This window comes from Abramis brama (genome assembly GCF_963993115.1).
Source record: "Abramis brama genome assembly, chromosome: 2".
In the NCBI taxonomy this organism is placed as follows: Eukaryota; Metazoa; Chordata; class Actinopteri; order Cypriniformes; family Leuciscidae; genus Abramis; species Abramis brama.
In genome coordinates, this window is record NC_139964.1 from 16,555,205 (window position 1) to 16,573,745 (window position 18,541).

The window sequence follows — 18,541 nt, forward strand, 5'->3', positions numbered from 1 at the left end:
ATGGAGAGAAATACTCTGATACTGTGACTTTAAACATCATGTGTGAGTAAATGATCATCTGCTCATTGTTCAAAAACTTTAAAATCATAATTTTCTAATATGTGTTGTGAATTTTGATTTTTGTCTTTAGATCCTCCCAGAAACGTCTCAGTGTTGATGAGTGGATCTGGTGTAATAGTGGAGGGAGATTCAGTGACTCTGAACTGCATCAGTGACTCAAACCCTCCTGCTCTGAACTTCAGCTGGTTTAAAGGAGGAACGATTGTAGGATCTGGAAGAATCTTCAGCATCTCAAAGATCAGCTCTGATGACAATGGAGAATACAAGTGCAAGTCCATCAATGAACATGGAGAGAAATACTCTGATACTGTGACTTTAAACATCATGTGTGAGTAAATGATCATCTGCTCATTGTTCAAAAACTTTAAAATCATAATTTTCTAATATGTGTTGTGAATTTTGATTTTTGTCTTTAGATCCTCCCAGAAACGTCTCAGTGTTGATGAGTGGATCTGGTGTAATAGTGGAGGGAGATTCAGTGACTCTGAACTGCATCAGTGACTCAAACCCTCCTGCTCTGAACTTCAGCTGGTTTAAAGGAGGAACGATTGTAGGATCTGGAAGAATCTTCAGCATCTCAAAGATCAGCTCTGATGACAGTGGAGAATACAAGTGCAAGTCCATCAATGAACATGGAGAGAAATACTCTGATACTGTGACTTTAAACATCATGTGTGAGTAAATGATCATCTGCTCATTGTTCAAAAACTTTAAAATCATAATTTTCTAATATGTGTTGTGAATTTTGATTTTTGTCTTTAGATCCTCCCAGAAACGTCTCAGTGTTGATGAGTGGATCTGGTGTAATAGTGGAGGGAGATTCAGTGACTCTGAACTGCATCAGTGACTCAAACCCTGCTGCTCTGAACTTCAGCTGGTTTAAAGGAGGAACGATTGTAGGATCTGGAAGAATCTTCAGCATCTCAAAGATCAGCTCTGATGACAGTGGAGAATACAAGTGCAAGTCCATCAATGAACATGGAGAGAAATACTCTGATACTGTGACTTTAAACATCATGTGTGAGTAAATGATCATCTGCTCATTGTTCAAAAACTTTCAAATCATAATTTTCTAATATGTGTTGTTGTAATGAGGACGCTGATGCAGCATTAGAATCCATATGCAGAAGTTTATTGCAAATATCAAACAACAAACACGTGGAAACGGGCAGAGGGTCGATAACAGTAAAGCAGTCCGATCTTTCGACAATCCAAGGGATAATCCAAGAGACGTTAGTGAGAAACCAGGCAGAGAAGTCAAACCTTGAGATCAGTCCACACAAGCAAACAATCCAGAAAAGGAAATCCGTAGAATCAATGGTCAGAGAACGAGGCAGAATCATACACATGCAGACAGTCAGAATATCAGGAAAAACGCTTGGTAAGGCAGGGTAAACTGGCAATACTTCGCGATGAGAAAGCACATGGTCCCAGCTTAAGTAGTCCCAAACAGGAAGTGAATGTAGAAGCAGCAGAGGGAGCGCTCAGTCAGTACTCAGGTGATGGCTCCCTCTGCTGGCTTGGCATTACAGAACCCCTCCCTCTAGGAGCGACTCCTGGAGCTCGGCGAGGCCGTCCCCGCGGTCGGGGTGCTGGACGGTCAGGTCTGGCTCGATGGAATTCCTCCGTGAGCGATTGATCCAGAATGTCGTTTGCGGCCACCCATGACCTCTCCTCAGGTCCATAGCCTTCCCAGTCCACCAGATATTGGAGCTGACCCCCTCTTCGCCGAGGGTCCAGTAACTCTTTTACCTGGTAGGCGGGCATACCACCTACATCCAGGGGTGGCGGTGGTTCTGGGGTCATCTGGCCGGGGTCAGCCTCCGGGTGGACCGGTTTGAGAAGGGACACATGGAAAGAGGGAGAGATACGGTAGTTAGCAGGAAGCTCCAGCTGGTACGTTACCTCATTAATTCGTCTGAGAATCTTGAAAGGGCCTACGTACCTTGGGCTGAGCTTCCTGCTGGGCAGCCACAGCTTGATGTCCCTCGTAGAGAGCCAGACCCGCTGTCCAGGTTCGTAGGGAGGGTGTGGACGTCGGCGTCTGTTGGCCTGGATCTCCTGATTCCTTACAGCCCGTTGAAGACGCACATGAGCACTGTCCCACACCCTCTCACTACGTTTAATCCAGTCGTCAACTGCCGGAACCGAGGAAGGTTCACCCGACCACGGGAACATAGGGGGCTGATACCCCAGGACACACTGGAAGGGGGTGAGGCCTGTAGATGCATGAGTGAGTGAATTCTGGGCATATTCGGCCCAGGGAAGAAACTCTGACCACCTATGTTGTTCCCTACTACAATAGGTTCGTAGATAACGGCCAATTTCCTGGTTGAGGCTCTCCACCTGGCCGTTGCTCTGAGGATGGTATCCAGACGTGAGGCTAACGTTAATATCCAATTGTTTGCAGAACGTTTTCCAGACTTGGGAGGTGAATTGTGTTCCTCTGTCGCTGACAATGTCCTCAGGTAAGCCATAGATGCGGAATACATGGTTGAAGAGAGCTAAAGCTGTTTCCATGGCTGTAGGTAATCCCTTTAATGGAATTAACCGGCATGACTTTGAGAATCTGTCGATGATGACTAGAATGGTTGTGAATCCGTCAGATGGTGGCAGGTCAGTGATGAAGTCAATAGAGAGATGAGACCATGGTCGTTGTGGGATGGGTAATGGTTGAAGTAGGCCTGAGGGTAATTCCTTGGGGGTCTTGGATTGAGCACAGATCTGACAAGATTTGATGAAGATGGTTGTGTCTTTGGTCATTGAAGGCCACCAAAATGAGTTCTTTAACAGATGGAGGGTGCGTGATATACCTGGATGTCCTGAACTGATGGATGTATGAACCCATTGGAGTACTTGGTGACGCATGTCTTGGGGTACGTATTGCTTGTTTGGTGGGCATTGTGGTGGTGGCGGATCTTGTTCTTGTCTGCGTTAAATTTCTTCCATGATGTCCCATGAGACTGGAGCCAGAATGACAGTGGGTGGTAGAATGGTTTCGGGTTTGAAATCCTCTATAGGAGGGTCATGCTTACGGGAGAGTGCGTCTGCCTCACTGTTCTTGCTGCCTGGTCGATAAGTAACCGTGAAATCAAAAAGAGTGAAGAAGAGGGCTCATCGAGCTTGGCGAGGATTAAGTCTTTTTGCTCCCTTTATATACTCAAGGTTCTTGTGGTCGGTGATGACTTGGAATGGGTAGCGAGTGCCCTCTAGCCAATGTCTCCACTCCTCAATGGCTGCTTTCATGGATAATAATTCCTTATTACCAACATCGTAGTTCTTTTCTGCACTCGTGAGTTTTCTGGAGTAAAATGCACATGGATGAAGCTTGCCTGGTTGTCCATGACGTTGGGAGAGAACAGCTCCTATTCCGCAGTCTGATGCATCCACTTCCAAGACAAACGGTAGATCAGGATCAGGATGTTTCAGGATGGGAGCTGAGGTGAAACTTGACTTGAGGGTGGCAAAAGCATGGTTTGCTTCTTCATTCCAACCGAGTTTCTTGGGTTTGTCTTTCAAGATTGAGGTGAGAGGAGAGGCGATAGTGCTGTAATCTCTGATGAAACGGCGGTAGAAGTTGGCAAAGCCTAGAAATCTCTGAAGCTCCTTAATGGTAGTAGGTTGAGGCCAATCCGTGACTGCTTGAACTTTGATTGAGTCCATCCTCACTCCCTGGTGACTGACTTGATAGCCAAGAAAAGATGTCTGATGGACATGGAACTCACATTTCTCAGTTTTGACATAGAGTTGGTTCTCCAGTAGACGGGATAATACTGCACGCACATGAGTAACATGTTCAGTCTCTGTCTTGGAATAAATCAAAATGTCGTCGATGTAGGCAATAACAAATTTGTTCATGAAGTCCTTGAAAATTTCATTTATAAAGGATTGAAAGACAGCTGGGGAGTTGGCTAACCCAAAGGGCATTACCTGGTACTCGAAGTGCCCCCTAGTGGTGAGAAATACAGTCTTCCATTCATCACCTTCTTTGATCCTGATGAGATTGTATGCGCTTCGTAGGTCTAGTTTGGTGTAAATGGTGGCCTCTCGTAGTTGTTCCAGAGCCGGAGGTACCAAAGGCAAGGGATAGCGGAATTTTACTGTGACATTGTTAAGTCCACGGTAATCTATGCAGGGTCTTAAACCACCATCCTTTTTACTCACGAAGAAGAACCCGGCGGCTGCAGGAGATGTGGATGGACGAATGAACCCTGAGTCTAAAGCCTCCTCAATGTATTCCTCCATAGCCTGATCCTCAATCCTGGACAATGGGTAAACTCTGCTTTTGGGAGGCATGGCATTGGGAAGCAAATCAATGGCGCAATCCCATGGACAATGTGGAGGAAGTTGTGTGGCCTTAGTCTTGCTGAAAACTTCAGACAAATCTTGATATTGACTGGGGATGGATACTTTTACCTGGGTTTCGGGACTCTCAGTGCTTGAGGTGAGACATGGTTGTGGCTGAATTGAAAGGCAGTTCATCAAACAGAATGGAGACCAGTGAGTTAACTCCCCTTGGAACCAGGAAATGGAAGGATCGTGGATGGTGAGCCAAGGAAATCCTAAGATGACTTCGTATTTGGGTGAGTCAACGACATACAAGGTGATGTTTTCTTGATGGAACAAACCGGTTTGAAGTTTCAAGGTTTTTGTTTGACATTGGATACCTTGATTGATGAGAGTGTCGTCGATAGCTTTGATCTGAATGGGTGGAATGCATGGTTGGGTAGGAATATTAAACTTCTGAATTATGTCCTTGTTGATGATATTCAGAGCTGCTCCAGAGTCAATCAGCGCTGTGAGATCCAGAGACAGAGTATCAGTTCTTATGTTGACGGGTAGTGTAAGCGACTTATTTTTAAGGACAGAGAAATTGTGAATATTTACCCCTGTTGAAGACTTGGCCTTGAGTGGGCAACCGATACTGCGATGGCCTGGTTCACCGCAGTAGAAGCACAGATGATTTTGTCGACGTCTTGCTCGTTCCTCTTCCGTCAATCGAGAAACGTTAAGTTGCATGGGTTCAACAGATGATTTTTCAACTGTGAGATGGCTGATAGGGGAATGATTATAAACTGTTCTGTTAGTACGTTGCTTGGGAGTCTGTCTCATGAGATTATCGATCTTGATGGTGAGATTAACAAGTACTGAAAATGATAAATCCTCTCTACGACAGGCGAGTTCAGTTTGCAGATCAACATTGAGGCTGTTGTAAAAGGTAGCTTTAAGAGAGACATCATTCCATCCACTCTGAGCTGCCAGTGTGCGAAACTCAATAGCATAATCAGCTGCGGTGCGGTTACCTTGTTTTGCATTAATAAGTTGTGTTGAAATATCCCTGCCCCCTGCGGGATATTCGAAAACCTCTTGAAGTTGAAGTAAAAAATACTTAGTGGATCTCCTGAGTTGTGTATCGCTATCCCACACCGCTGAAGCCCAATCGAGGGCTTTTCCCGTAAGCAAAGTCATGAGAAATGCACATCTCTTCTTCTCAGATTCAAATCGATCTTGTTGGAACTCAAAATATAGCTTTACTTGTCGAATGAATCCCTTGCATTGTTCAGCAGAGCCATCAAACTTATTAGGAAGAGCAAAGCTTACCGTTGAAGGCGTGGGAGGAGGAAGAGATCGTACGTCGTGCGTCAGGTGTTCGTTGACTGATTGTAGCTTTGCAAGTTATTCCTGATAATTCTTCAGAACCTCGCTTTGGTAAGCGAATGCGGCTTGTAAGTTGGAAACCTCCGCTGGATTCACGGTAGGCGAAGTATTCTGTAATGAGGACGCTGATGCAGCATTAGAATCCATATGCAGAAGTTTATTGCAAATATCAAACAACAAACACGTGGAAACGGGCAGAGGGTCGATAACAGTAAAGCAGTCCGATCTTTCGACAATCCAAGGGATAATCCAAGAGACGTTAGTGAGAAACCAGGCAGAGAAGTAAAACCTTGAGATCAGTCCACACAAGCAAACAATCCAGAAAGGGAAATCCGTAGAATCAATGGTCAGAGAACGAGGCAGAATCATACACATGCAGACAATCAGAATATCAGGAAAAACGCTTGGTAAGGCAGGGTAAACTGGCAATACTTCGCGATGAGAAAGCACATGGTCCCAGCTTAAGTAATCCCAAACAGGAAGTGAATGTAGAAGCAGCAGAGGGAGCGCTCAGTCAGTACTCGGGTGATGGCTCCCTCTGCTGGCTTGGCATTACAGAAGTGAATTTTCATTTTTGTCTTTAGATCCTCCCAGAAACGTCTCAGTGTTGATGAGTGGATCTGGTGTAATAGTGGAGGTAGATTCAGTGACTCTGAACTGCATCAGTGACTCAAACCCTCCTGCTCTGAACTTCAGCTGGTTTAAAGGAGGAACGATTGTAGGATCTGGAAGAATCTTCAGCATCTCAAAGATCAGCTCTGATGACAGTGGAGAATACAAGTGCAAGTCCATCAATGAACATGGAGAGAAATACTCTGATACTGTGACTTTAAACATCATGTGTGAGTAAATGATCATCTGCTCATTGTTCAAAAACTTTCAAATCATAATTTTCTAATATGTGTTGTGAATTTTCATTTTTGTCTTTAGATCCTCCCAGAAACGTCTCAGTGTTGATAAATGGATCTGGTGTAATAGTGGAGGGAGATTCAGTGACTCTGAACTGCATCAGTGACTCAAACCCTCCTGCTATGAACTTCAGCTGGTTTAAGGAGAATGAACCCTCAGCTGTTGGATCTGGACAGAGTTTCAGTGCACTACAGAGTGGACACTTCTACTGTCAGGCTCACAATCAACATGGATCTCAGAGATCAGACGCTGTAACTGTCACAGGTGAAGCTTTTATTAATACACTCTTGTATCTTCACATCATTCATCAGTTTGGAGAGTTAATCATGATGATCTTCCTCTTTCAGTTCATCGTGTTGCTGGTGGGAATGTGATTGTGATCACAGTGGCTTCTGGAGGATTAGTCTTCATCATCATCTTCATCATCATCTCCGTCATCATCCTGTTTATACTGTGAGTTAAAAAACTGCAGTGATTGTACAAGTTTTGTACACTTTTGGTCTGATGTAGAAGGGAATTATCCATTTGTGTTTGATTATTAGTAATCTTTAAAAACAGCGTTTAAATTCTCTCTTAATTTAATACATTCGTCTAATGTCTGTTAATGTCTGTGATTATCACAGGAAGAAACAAAGGAGTGTTAAAGCTGAAGATCACACAGTGAAAGAGGTAAATCATCCAAACACAACACGACTTTACAGAAGCAGAAAATCAGTCGACCAGCCGTTATCTGTAGCCGCGTTTCCATTACCCTTCAAATTGTGCAAATTGAAATTGCGAATTCAAAATACGCCCAATGGAAACACGTCAATTTCGCAAAAACTCCCATTTATCGCAAAAAAGTATTTACGCTCGCATGAGGGGGTTTTTCAGGCAATTCAAAAAAAGAATATTTTGCAAAACTGCAATGGAAACAGTTTTTGCGCATTTACAGTCACCTGACGTAGTGGTGTGTTCGGACAGAATATGAGACAGAGCTCTATATCAAATTCATAAAAAACAAAAGAATGACAGAAATACTGGATTCTAAACCTCAATGAAATTCCACAATCAAGACCTCAGAGCAGAAATGAGTGAGAAAAACCCAGTAACACCTCATATGTGCCGCTCACAGTATAAGGGTCTTTCCTTGCCATTAATGCTTGGATAACACGCTTACGTTTCCTTCCATTAATAATAATAATGTCTAGTGCGGTACGTGGCTGTGATATATATAAACTTACCAACGTCCGTTGCCATGATTTTTGGAATGACTTATCGCGAGAGGAAAAAATTATGTTTTAGTCGCATGACATCGGTAAATGGAAGCGCTGTCATTTCGCAATAGTTTTTTATCAATATTTAGAAAAAATCGCAAAAGTTTTGGGCAAATCTTTAATGGAAACGCGCCTTGTGTCTCAGCCTGTAACTGTATGAACTGAAAGGAAACTAACATTATTAAAGTCTTTATTAACACAGTCCAGGAAAAAAATTATTAATAAATAAAACTGAAGAAAACATTTAACTAATTGTTCCATGGTTTAATGGAATACTTATATATTTATTGTTTTAATATAGGTTTGTTGGTCTAATTGCATAATCATTTACATATAGTGTGATGAATGAACATGTCACTTCATTTACTCATTCTGCCCTATTCTTCTCCACTCCATGTGTGAATCAATGAAATATACCTGTATTTTACATCACTACATTGATTTGATCTAACCTGATACTTGATCTGAAAAGTTTGAGGAAAACTCCTCTTGACTGAGAATCTACACTTCAGATCAAACTGATTTACTGGTCTTAATAATAATTACAAATTTTCTTGTATTTCAGAATGATCTCTATTCTTGCGTGTCACAGAGCGTTTCAGTCCATGATAAGCCTCTTTCTGAACAAGATTCAGCCAATGATTCTCTGTATTGTAGCGACAATGCCTCTATTTGAGGGAATTTATTAGTATGCATAACAAACAAAACAAAACAAACAATATAACACGATCGCAATAAGAAATAAAATAAAAAGAAGAGTATGAGAGAATTTTGAGAGTGAGAGAGAGAGAGAGAGAGAGAGAGAGAGGATTTGGTGTGTGTGTAAAAGAGTGTGTGGGTTTAAGAGCACGTGTGTGTGAGCGTGCGGGTGTGCGTGTGAGTGTAAGTGTGTGTGTAAAGAATGAGTGAGAGAATTAGAGAAAGGCAAAGACAGTTTAAAACATTCCTTCACAACGAGACCCCAACAGTTTCTAGTAATTCTTAGACAACTTAAACAGCATTTCTTTCGGATTGCGAATTTAAGAATGTAAAGTTACTTTACTTGTTTTGCCTATTGGCCCTCGTTTGTGCGTCTGTTGTGGACAAAAGGAGCCTGGAAACACGTGGTCAGATGCGTCGTCAAGGCGGAGTTTGTTGCGATGGTAACTCAGAGCGTTCGTTAACTTAGCCAAAGGTGATTTAGTCTTAAGTTGGTTTCGTTGGTGTTTTAAGGAGAATATCAAACTGAAGTAGAGTATCAAGAAAAGAAAGACTTAGAATAAAACGAAAATAAAACAAACGAAGGTTCCGAAGAAGGAAGGAGGCGGGTTTCTCTCTCTGGCGAACTGCAAGGATCGAGAGATATGGCGCCGTGTTTTGAAGGAGCTAAGGTCACGCCTTCTCACGTGCGTGACCCAGTCGTCTGGAAGGACGATTGTGGCCACCTCCTTACATTTTGCAAAGGTACACGCCTCTTCCGACTATGTACTGACGGAATAAACTCGTTCATGAACATTTATAAAACTGGTATTAATGAAAGAATGCATCCTCTGATATTTTGTGTTAAAGATTCAACACCGTTGGGTTCTTTGGAACAAAACAATACCTCGAATCATAATTCTGTGAGTTAATAACAAGGAGTTACATGATTCTTCCTAATAATAAGCATTTCACTTTTGATTATACAATAAAACTTAGTTATATCGGTCTGCCGTATGGGGACCATGAGACACACCACAAATACATTTCAAAAATACATTGACGAAGGGTGATTTTTGACCACAAAGTCCAGGGGTGAGAGTGTCTCTGTGTGTGTGTGTCTGCAGTTCATTTGCAGTTCGCACCGCGTGGTGAACTTTTGTCCTTCCGAGGTTTGTATGTATATGCGCATGTGTGTGCGTATGCAGAGTCATTCAAACGTTGAACCGCGTGGCAAACTTTTGTCCCCCCCCCCCCCTCGGGGGGGAGAGTGTAGGTATGTGCGTATCTTCTTGAATTGATGCCATTAACCAGGGTACATGGTCGGACATCTGTTAACAATGTTGTCTTGTTTTGAGGCGTTGAGCGATAGGGGAAATGTCAGCGGGGTGGCCGCCAGAGTGGCGTCTTGCGGACCATATGTCTCAGTATCGTGATAAGACAGGATGCTTCTTTGTTTACCCAGGGAAAACAGATCTGTGTTCTCTGATCAGAAATCAATGATTTACACAAATGGGAAGGGGGGTAAACGCCATTTGCTCTGAATGTCGCAGTTCAAGAGAATAGAGGGTGTTTGTAGATGAGGATTCCAGTAAGTTAATTAAATCCCCTAGGGACTGGAAGGGGGTTTGAGCACGGGGAGGATGACGCTAATTTAGATCACCTGCAATGGATCATCTGCTTTGTGTTACAGTATGCCAATGTGAAACCCAAAAGATTCAGAGGAAAAACTCCTGAATCCAGAAATGCTGAGGAGATCCAGTTCGCAACTGTCCAACACCACAGAAAGACAAAGACGAAGAGAACAGAGGAGCATGAATGTCAATATGACGAGTTCATCAGCCTGATGCTGCAGTGAGGTGAGAAAATCATCTTTACTAGCACCAACTTAACCAGTACCAGCTTAATCAGTACCAACTTAACCAGTGCCAACCTAACCAGCACCAGCTTAACCAGCACAAGTTTAACCAGTACTGCAACTTAACCAATACCAACTTGACCAGCACCAACCTAACCAGTACCAACATTACCAGTTCCAACTTATCCAGTTCCAACTTAACCAGAACCAACTTAATCAGCATCAATTTAACCAGTACCAACTTAACCAGCACCAACTTAACCAGTACCAACTTAACCAGTACCATTATAACCAGTGCCAACTTAACCAGTACCAACTTAACCAGCATCAACTTAACCAGTACTAACTTAACCAGTGCAATTTAATCAGTGCAACTTAACCAGCACAAACAACCAGCACAAAAGTAACCAATACTAACTTAACCAGGGCAACTTAACCAGTACCAACTTAACCAGCATCAACTTCACCAGCACAAACCAAACCAGCTGAACCAGCACAAACTTAACCAGTACCAACAAAACCAGTACCAGCTTATCTAGCACCATCTTAAAAAGTACCAAGTAAACCAGCTTAACCAGCACCAACTTAACCAGCACCAATTTAAACAGTACCAGCTTAACCAGGACAAACTTAACCAGTGCCAACTTAACCAGCACCAGCTTAACCAGTACCAACTTAACCAGCACCAATTTAACCAGTGCCAACCTAACCAGTTCCAACTTAACCAACTTAACCAGCACAAATTTAACCAGTTCCAACTTAACCAGTACCAGCTTAACCAGTACCAACTTAACCAGTGCTAACCTAACCAGTACCAACTTAACCAGCTTAACCAGCACCAACTTAATCAGTACCAGCTGAACCAGCACCATCTAAACAACCACAGATCATATAATCTGGGCTATAATATTGTTGTGCTCCTGTTTGTTTTGATTGTTTAGGCGATCAACTGTTCAGATTGTGGAAGATGCATCAATGATCTACAGCAGCCTCAAATGAGTGAAAGCGACCAGCAAACACAAAGCCTGTGTTCAATCGTTTAATGAACGATTGTTGTAATGTTTGACCATTTTAACCAGCACCAACTTAACTAGCTTAACCAGTACCAACTTAACCAGTGCCAGCTTTACCAGCACCAACTTAACCAGTACCAACCTAACCAGTACCAGCTTCACCAGTACCAACTTAACTAGTACCAGCTTAACCAGCACCATCTAAATAACCACAGATCATATAATCTGGGTTATAATATTGTTGTGCTCCTGTTTGTTTTGATTTTTTAGGCCGATCAACTGTTCAGATTGTGGAAGATTCATCACTGATCTACAGCAGCGTCAAATGAGGGATAGCCACTAACAACTTAACCAGCACCAACTTAACCAGCTTAACCAGTACCAGCTTAACTAGCACCAATTTAACCAGTGTCAGCTAAACCAGTACCAACTTAACGAGTACCAACTTAACCAGTACCAGCTTAACCAGCACCGACTTAACCAGTAGCCTACCTAGCTTAACCAGCACCAACTTAACCAATACCAACGTAACCAGTACCAGCTTAACTAGCACCAACTTAACCAGTACTAGCTTAACTAGTACCAGCTTAACCAGTACCAACTTAACCAGCAGCTTAACCAGTACAAGCTTAACCAGCCCCTTTTGGGCGTAATCATGTTTCATAATTTATGATCAAAACCTTTTCTAATCTTAAAAATATTGTCAGAAAGGTCTGAGTCTCAAGGTTCAATATTTTGTGACAGAAGTGATATTTGGACAGAAATGTAAATCTCATGGGAACTTCAAGTTTTGTGATATCAACTTTACTAATACCATTTTAACCAGCACCAACTTAACCAGTGCCAGCTTTATCAGCACCAACTTAACCAGCACCAGCTTAACCAGTACCAGCTTAACTAGCACCAACTTAACCAGTACCAACTTAACCAGTACCAACTTAACCAGTACCAGCTTAACTAGCACCAATTTAACCAGTGCCAGCTTAACCAGTACCAACTTAACCATTAAAAACTTAACCAGTACCAACTTAACCAGCACCGACTTAACCAGGACCAGCTTAACCAGCATCATCTTAACCAGCACCAGCTTAACCAGTACCAGCTTAACTAGCACCAACTTAACCAGTACAAAATTAACCAGTACCAACTTAACCAGTACCAGCTTAACTAGCACCAACTTAACCAGTACCAGCTTAACTAGCACCAATTTAACCAGTGCCAGCTTAACCAGTACCAACTTAACCATTAAAAACTTAACCAGTACCAACTTAACCAGCACCGACTTAACCAGGACCAGCTTAACCAGCATCATCTTAACCAGCACCAGCTTAACCAGTACCAGCTTAACTAGCACCAACTTAACCAGTACAAAATTAACCAGTACCAACTTAACCAGTACCAGCTTAACTAGCACCAATTTAACCAGTGCCAGCTTAACCAGTACCAATTTAACCATTAAAAACTTAACCAGTACCAACTTAACCAGCACCAACTTAACCAGTAGCTTAACCAGCACCAGCTTAACCAGCATAAACTTAACCAGTGCCAGCCTAACCAGTACCAATTTAACCAGTACCAGCTTAACTAGTACCAGCTTAACCAGTACCAGCTTAACCAGTACCTGCTTAACCAGCGCCAACTTAACCAGTACCAGCTTAACCAGCACTATTTTAACCACCACAGATCATATAATCTGGGCTATAATATTGTTGTGCTCCTGTTTGTTTTGATTTTTATGCGATCAACTGTTCAGATTATGGAAGATGCATCAGTGATCTACAGCAGCATCAAATGAGTGATAGAGACCAGCGAACACAAAGCCTGTGATCAATCTTTTAATGAACGATTGGTGGATGATTGTTTAGTTGTGGAATAATTTACCCTTCTGTTCAGACCACAACCAATATAAACATGTTCATCACCCACATTAAGACTCATTTGTTCTCTTTGACTCTTTGTATATATATATATATATATATATATATATATATATATATATATATATATATATATATATATTGGCTTTAAATTTGTTTAATCTGTTAGTATATAATTTGTTGTTATTCTGTATTATTTTTTTTTTTTTTAAGATTGGGGTGTAAGATTAGAAAGTGATATCTGCACAACTTATTAATATTTAAATGCAAAAGTATTTCATTTTATGTATTAATGTATTTTAATAGAGTTTTCTCTGCCTGTTTTACTTTGTATGTTTTTACAACTAGGACCAGTGCTTCAATAAACCTGATTAACCTTCAAGATATTTTAGTCTGTAATGTCTTTACTGGATTCACAGCACTGGTAGGACCTCTAGTGGTTGACTTGTGAATTATTGTTCTTTTTTATTATTCAATGCCACAAGAACAAGAGGTATTACATATTCACAATATCATATTAACATTAGCTGCAAAAAAAAAAGAAAAAAGTTTTACATAAAATCCAGTGCTTTCAATGCATTACATTTTTTCATTGCTTTTTGTTTTTAGCTTGTTCCAAAAGATGTACATATAATGTAAAGTCATTTATAAAATTTGGAAAATTTGGTTTAACTTGAGCCCACTTCTTTTTCTGTATATGGTATTTTCCTAATAAAATAAATAACTGTATAATATGTTGTTCTTTACATTCCAAATTGTCATTCTGAGAATAAAAAGCACATCAAAAACACAAATTTCCATCATACACTTCAGTTTTCTATTAATAAAGGTTTCTAAATCTTTCCAAAATAATCTTGAGTAAATATAGTGAAAAAACAGATGCACAATTGTTTCTTTTTCTAGCGCACAAAATTCACAAGCAAATTGAAATATTAAGCTTAAATATTTCCAAAACATGCTTAGCAGGATAAATTATGTGAAGTATTTTGTAAGTCACTTTCTTAATTTTGTTATTAACACAAAACTTACTTGGCTTATTTCCATGTTTAACCCAAGAGATTTCACCAAATAAAGAAGACCAAAAGAATCTTGCTGCAGGAAAAGACACAGAACCAAGAGCATTTCTTCTATTATTGCTACATTTTTGTTTTAAAACATCAACATTATCAATGAAACTTTTATCACAAAGATTGTTCATGTTGATGAAGAGTAACATCACACTCTTTGGAATCACGTCAAGAACAATAGCAAACTCTCTTGGTTTAACTGGTAATTTAATTTATTTTTAGAAATTCAGTATATGATAACAAATATCCATTGGAATTAACCAATTGTCTTACTAATATAATCCCTTCATTGAACCAAGTATGATAGAATAGCGATTTGTTTTTAAATAGTATGGTATGTCTTTGTTATTCCATACGAAATAGTTGTGTGGTGAAAAAATGTGCTTATATACCAATTTCCATGCTAGCAGGGCTTGTTTGTCTGTGAAAACTGGCCAATTTTACACAAATTTTGTCAGCAGAAAAATGACATTTCAACAAAAAAATCTATGCCTCCAAGAGTATTAAATATGTAATTAGGAAAACCGTTCCAAAGACTTTCTCTATTGTTCAAAAATTCTATCAACCATTTAATTCTGAAAGTGTCATTAAGTGTGCTATAATCTAAGACCTCGAGTCCCCCTTGCTCTTTGCTGTTACATATTACCTCCTTTTATAAATAATGCGGCGTTTCTCTCCATATGAAGTCAAAAAGTGTCTTATCTAATTCATTAATCACCTTAGGAGGCACATCTAATGATAAAGATGTATATACTGATCTAGAAATACCTTCCGCCTTTGACAATAATACCCTCCTAATTATTGATATATCTCTCACTAACCACCAATTCAATTTATTTTTTGGTTAAAATTTTGGTTCAAAATTTAACTGCTTTTCATTTTTACAAATTACAACACCTAGATATGTTAATTGGTGTTTAACTGGGATGTTCTCTATTTCTGTAGAGGAGCAATAATTAAAGGTCCCGTTCTTCGTGATCCCATGTTTCAAACTTTAGTTAGTGTGTAATGTTGTTGTTAGAGTATAAATAATATCTGTAAAATTATAAAGCTCAAAGTTCAATGCCAAGCAAGATATTTTATTTAACAGAAGTCGCCTACATCGAACGGCCGGTTTGGACTACATCCCTCTACTTCCCTCTCTAATGACGTCACTAGAACAGTTTTTTGACTAACCTCCGCCCACAGGAATACAGGCGTATTGATGGCGAAATGTCAACAGGCGTGGTTGATGGATTGCTCGGACAGTCCGTATAAACACAGACACCATCTGCGGCTGTAACGTTCCTGGTCATGAATTTCCGTATTCATTTCCTTGACTTTATAACTAGGAGAGCCTTTGCATTTTTTAGGATTTTGTTTTCTTTCTGCAGCTTCATTACATCATCATGAACTGACGTATAAGAGATTTGCCCAAAGCTTCAATGTTGGAAGAATTCTCCTTCACCATCCTTTCAATCTGGCCGGATCTCTCGTTAATCTTCTCAGAGAGAATTCGGATGATATTCTCCTGCGCTTCACTTCAGACCCTGAATTAGCACACAATGAGTAAATGGATCAAAAGATTACCATGAAGATAAAAAAAGATAACACAGACATTAGCTATTGAACCAGAGTAACTAAAACCAAAATTTCTCTGCACAGTAATTTTTTGGTAAATATTTTTGTTTTGTTCAAATCAACTGTGATAGAGAGGCTGAGGCGGTCGGATCCATCTGCAGTAATTTATTAAAACAGGTAATGAAACAGAGGAAAGCAGACATAGAACTCAGGAAGGCATATAATGAAGGGGCAATCCAGTATTCGAGGTGAAACACGGGGTCAGGGCAGGCGGCGAAGGTTCACGTAAAGAGTCCAGAGTCCAGGCAAAGATCCAAAGACCAGGGAAACACAGGGCACGTAGAAACACCAGGGAAACGCTTGGAAATGTCTGCGGGGCAAAACAAGACTTCGCAAGGGAACAATGGGGGAGCAGTCCAGATAAAGGGTAGATAATGATACGCAGGTGATAGTGATGAAGGTGATCAGGGAAACCAGGCAGGGATAGACAGTGATGAGAGCATATATGAATGATGGGAATTGCAGTTCTAGAACTCAGGAGATAGAGAGCGAGTGATACCAGAGTGATACCCCCCCCCGCGAGCGGCTCCGGAAGCTAGGATCTGACCGACCACGGGGTCTTGGAGCAGGTCGATCTGGGTGTTCACGGTGGAAGGAGGAGAGCAATGTAGGATCCAGGATATCCTGAGACCTGACCCAAGAGCGTTCCTCGGGGCCGTAACCCTCCCAGTCAATCAGATACTGTAACACCCCGCTGCGACGTCTGGAATCCAGGACCTCTCGCACCCGGTAAGCCTCCTCGCCGCCGACATCAATGCGGGGTGCCTGCATGGGAGCAACCTCCTCCTGGACCTCCTCTCTCCTGGGAGCAACAGCGGGTCTGAAAAGAGACACATGGAAAGTGGGTGAGATTCGGTAATGTGTAGGGAGAGCCAAACGAAAAGAGACTGGGGTGATCTGACGAAGAATCTTGAATGGCCCGATGAAACGAGTAGATAATTTCTTGCTTGGAAGCTTAAGACGAAAATCTCGGGTGGAGAGCCACACCCACTGGCCAGGTCGATACAGGGGTCCACCATGCCTGCTGGTTTTGATGGCAGTAAGTCCGCAGGAAGCGAGTGAGATCTTGGTTTAAACGCTCAACCTGCCCGTTGGCCTGAGGGTGGTATCCAGAGGTGAGGCTGACGTTGATGTTGAGTTTCGAGCAAAGTTCTTTCCAGACACGGGAAGTGAACTGAGGACCACGGTCGGAGATGATGTCCTCAGGAAGACCAAAGAGACGGAACACATGATTGAGGAGTGCTTTAGCTGTCTGCAGGGCTGTGAGCAGACCAGCCAGCGGGATGAAACGACAGGACTTAGAGAAGCGATCAACGACGGAGAAGACAGTAGTGAATCCTTGAGACTGTGGCAGATCCGTCACAAAATCCACTGCAATGTGGGACCATGGGCGTGTAGGCACTGGCAGTGGCTGTAAGAGACCGGCAGGCTTTAGATGGGATGACTTGACTGTGTTACAGGTGGAGCATTGATGGATGAATTTTATGAGGTTTGAAGTGTTGACCACCAGAAGCGGTTGGAGACTAACTGAATGGTAGCAGAGATACCAGGGTGACCAGCGCAGGGAGTGCAGTGAACCCATTGAAGCACACGGTTGCGAAGCTCGAGGGGAACAAAGAGGCGATCCGCAGGACATTCTGGCAGAGCTGGATGTTCTTGCTGAGATGCTGTGACCTCAGAAATTATGAGGGGCCACGATGAGACTGAAGTTACGTATGAATCTGCGATAAAAGTTGGCAAAGCCCAGAAAGCGCTGTAACTCCTTCACAGATGTAGGTTGAGGCCAGTTAGCAACGGCTTTGACCTTGCTGTCATCCATAAAGACACCTTCGGCACTAATGATGTAGCCCAGGAAAGCGATTCGGGTCTGATGAAACTCGCACTTCTGGATCTTGGCATATAACTGGTTGTCAATTAAGCGCTTGAGGACGGCTCGCACATCCCTGACGTGCGCTTCGAGGGTCTTGGAGTAGATTAAGATATCATCAATGTAGATTATGACTTTCTGATTAAGCAAGTCTCGGAAAATTTCATTGACAATTGGAGAGCCTGAAAGGCATTACCCGATATTCATAGTGGCCTGAGGTCGTAGAAAAGGCCGTCTTCCACGCGTCACCCCTCCGTATGCGAATGAGGTTGTACGCATTCCGTAAATCTAGCTTAGTAAAGTACCGGGCAGTGCTGAGCATCTCCAGAGCAGCTGGGACTAATGGCAGAGGATAACGATACTTCACGGTCACTTCATTGAGACCCCGGAAATCAATGCATGGCCTGAGACTCCCATCTTTCTTCTTTACAAAAAAGAAACCGGCAGAAGCAGGAGATGTAGAGGGGGTAATGAAGCCCTTGGCAAGCTGTTCCTCGATGTATGATTTCATGGCCTCAGTCTCAGGTTAAGATAGTGGGTACACTGGTCCGCGCGGTGGCACGGCCCCAGGCCGATGTGGTGGTAATTGTGAAGCCTCACTCTCGCTGAATGCCAGGACTAGATCATGATAAGCTGCTGGTATTTCTTGGAGATTTAATTCTTTGGGTAAGGTATGGC

At 42.0% G+C, this 18,541-nt stretch overlaps 1 protein-coding gene across 1 annotated transcript; it reads left to right on the top strand.

Annotated features, from left to right (window-relative positions):
• Positions 1-6,061: 6,061 nt before the first annotated feature.
• On the top strand, positions 6,062-12,140 carry LOC311077949 (uncharacterized protein; the record flags this gene model as incomplete). Its single annotated transcript, XM_084106595.1, has 6 exons — positions 6,062-6,125; positions 6,649-6,891; positions 6,975-7,080; positions 7,251-7,296; positions 10,255-10,420; positions 11,361-12,140. 5 exons carry the CDS (start codon positions 6,062-6,064, stop codon positions 10,417-10,419), a joined length of 624 nt encoding a protein of 207 aa, XP_083962721.1. The 3' UTR covers position 10,420; positions 11,361-12,140.
• Positions 12,141-18,541: the final 6,401 nt, after the last annotated feature.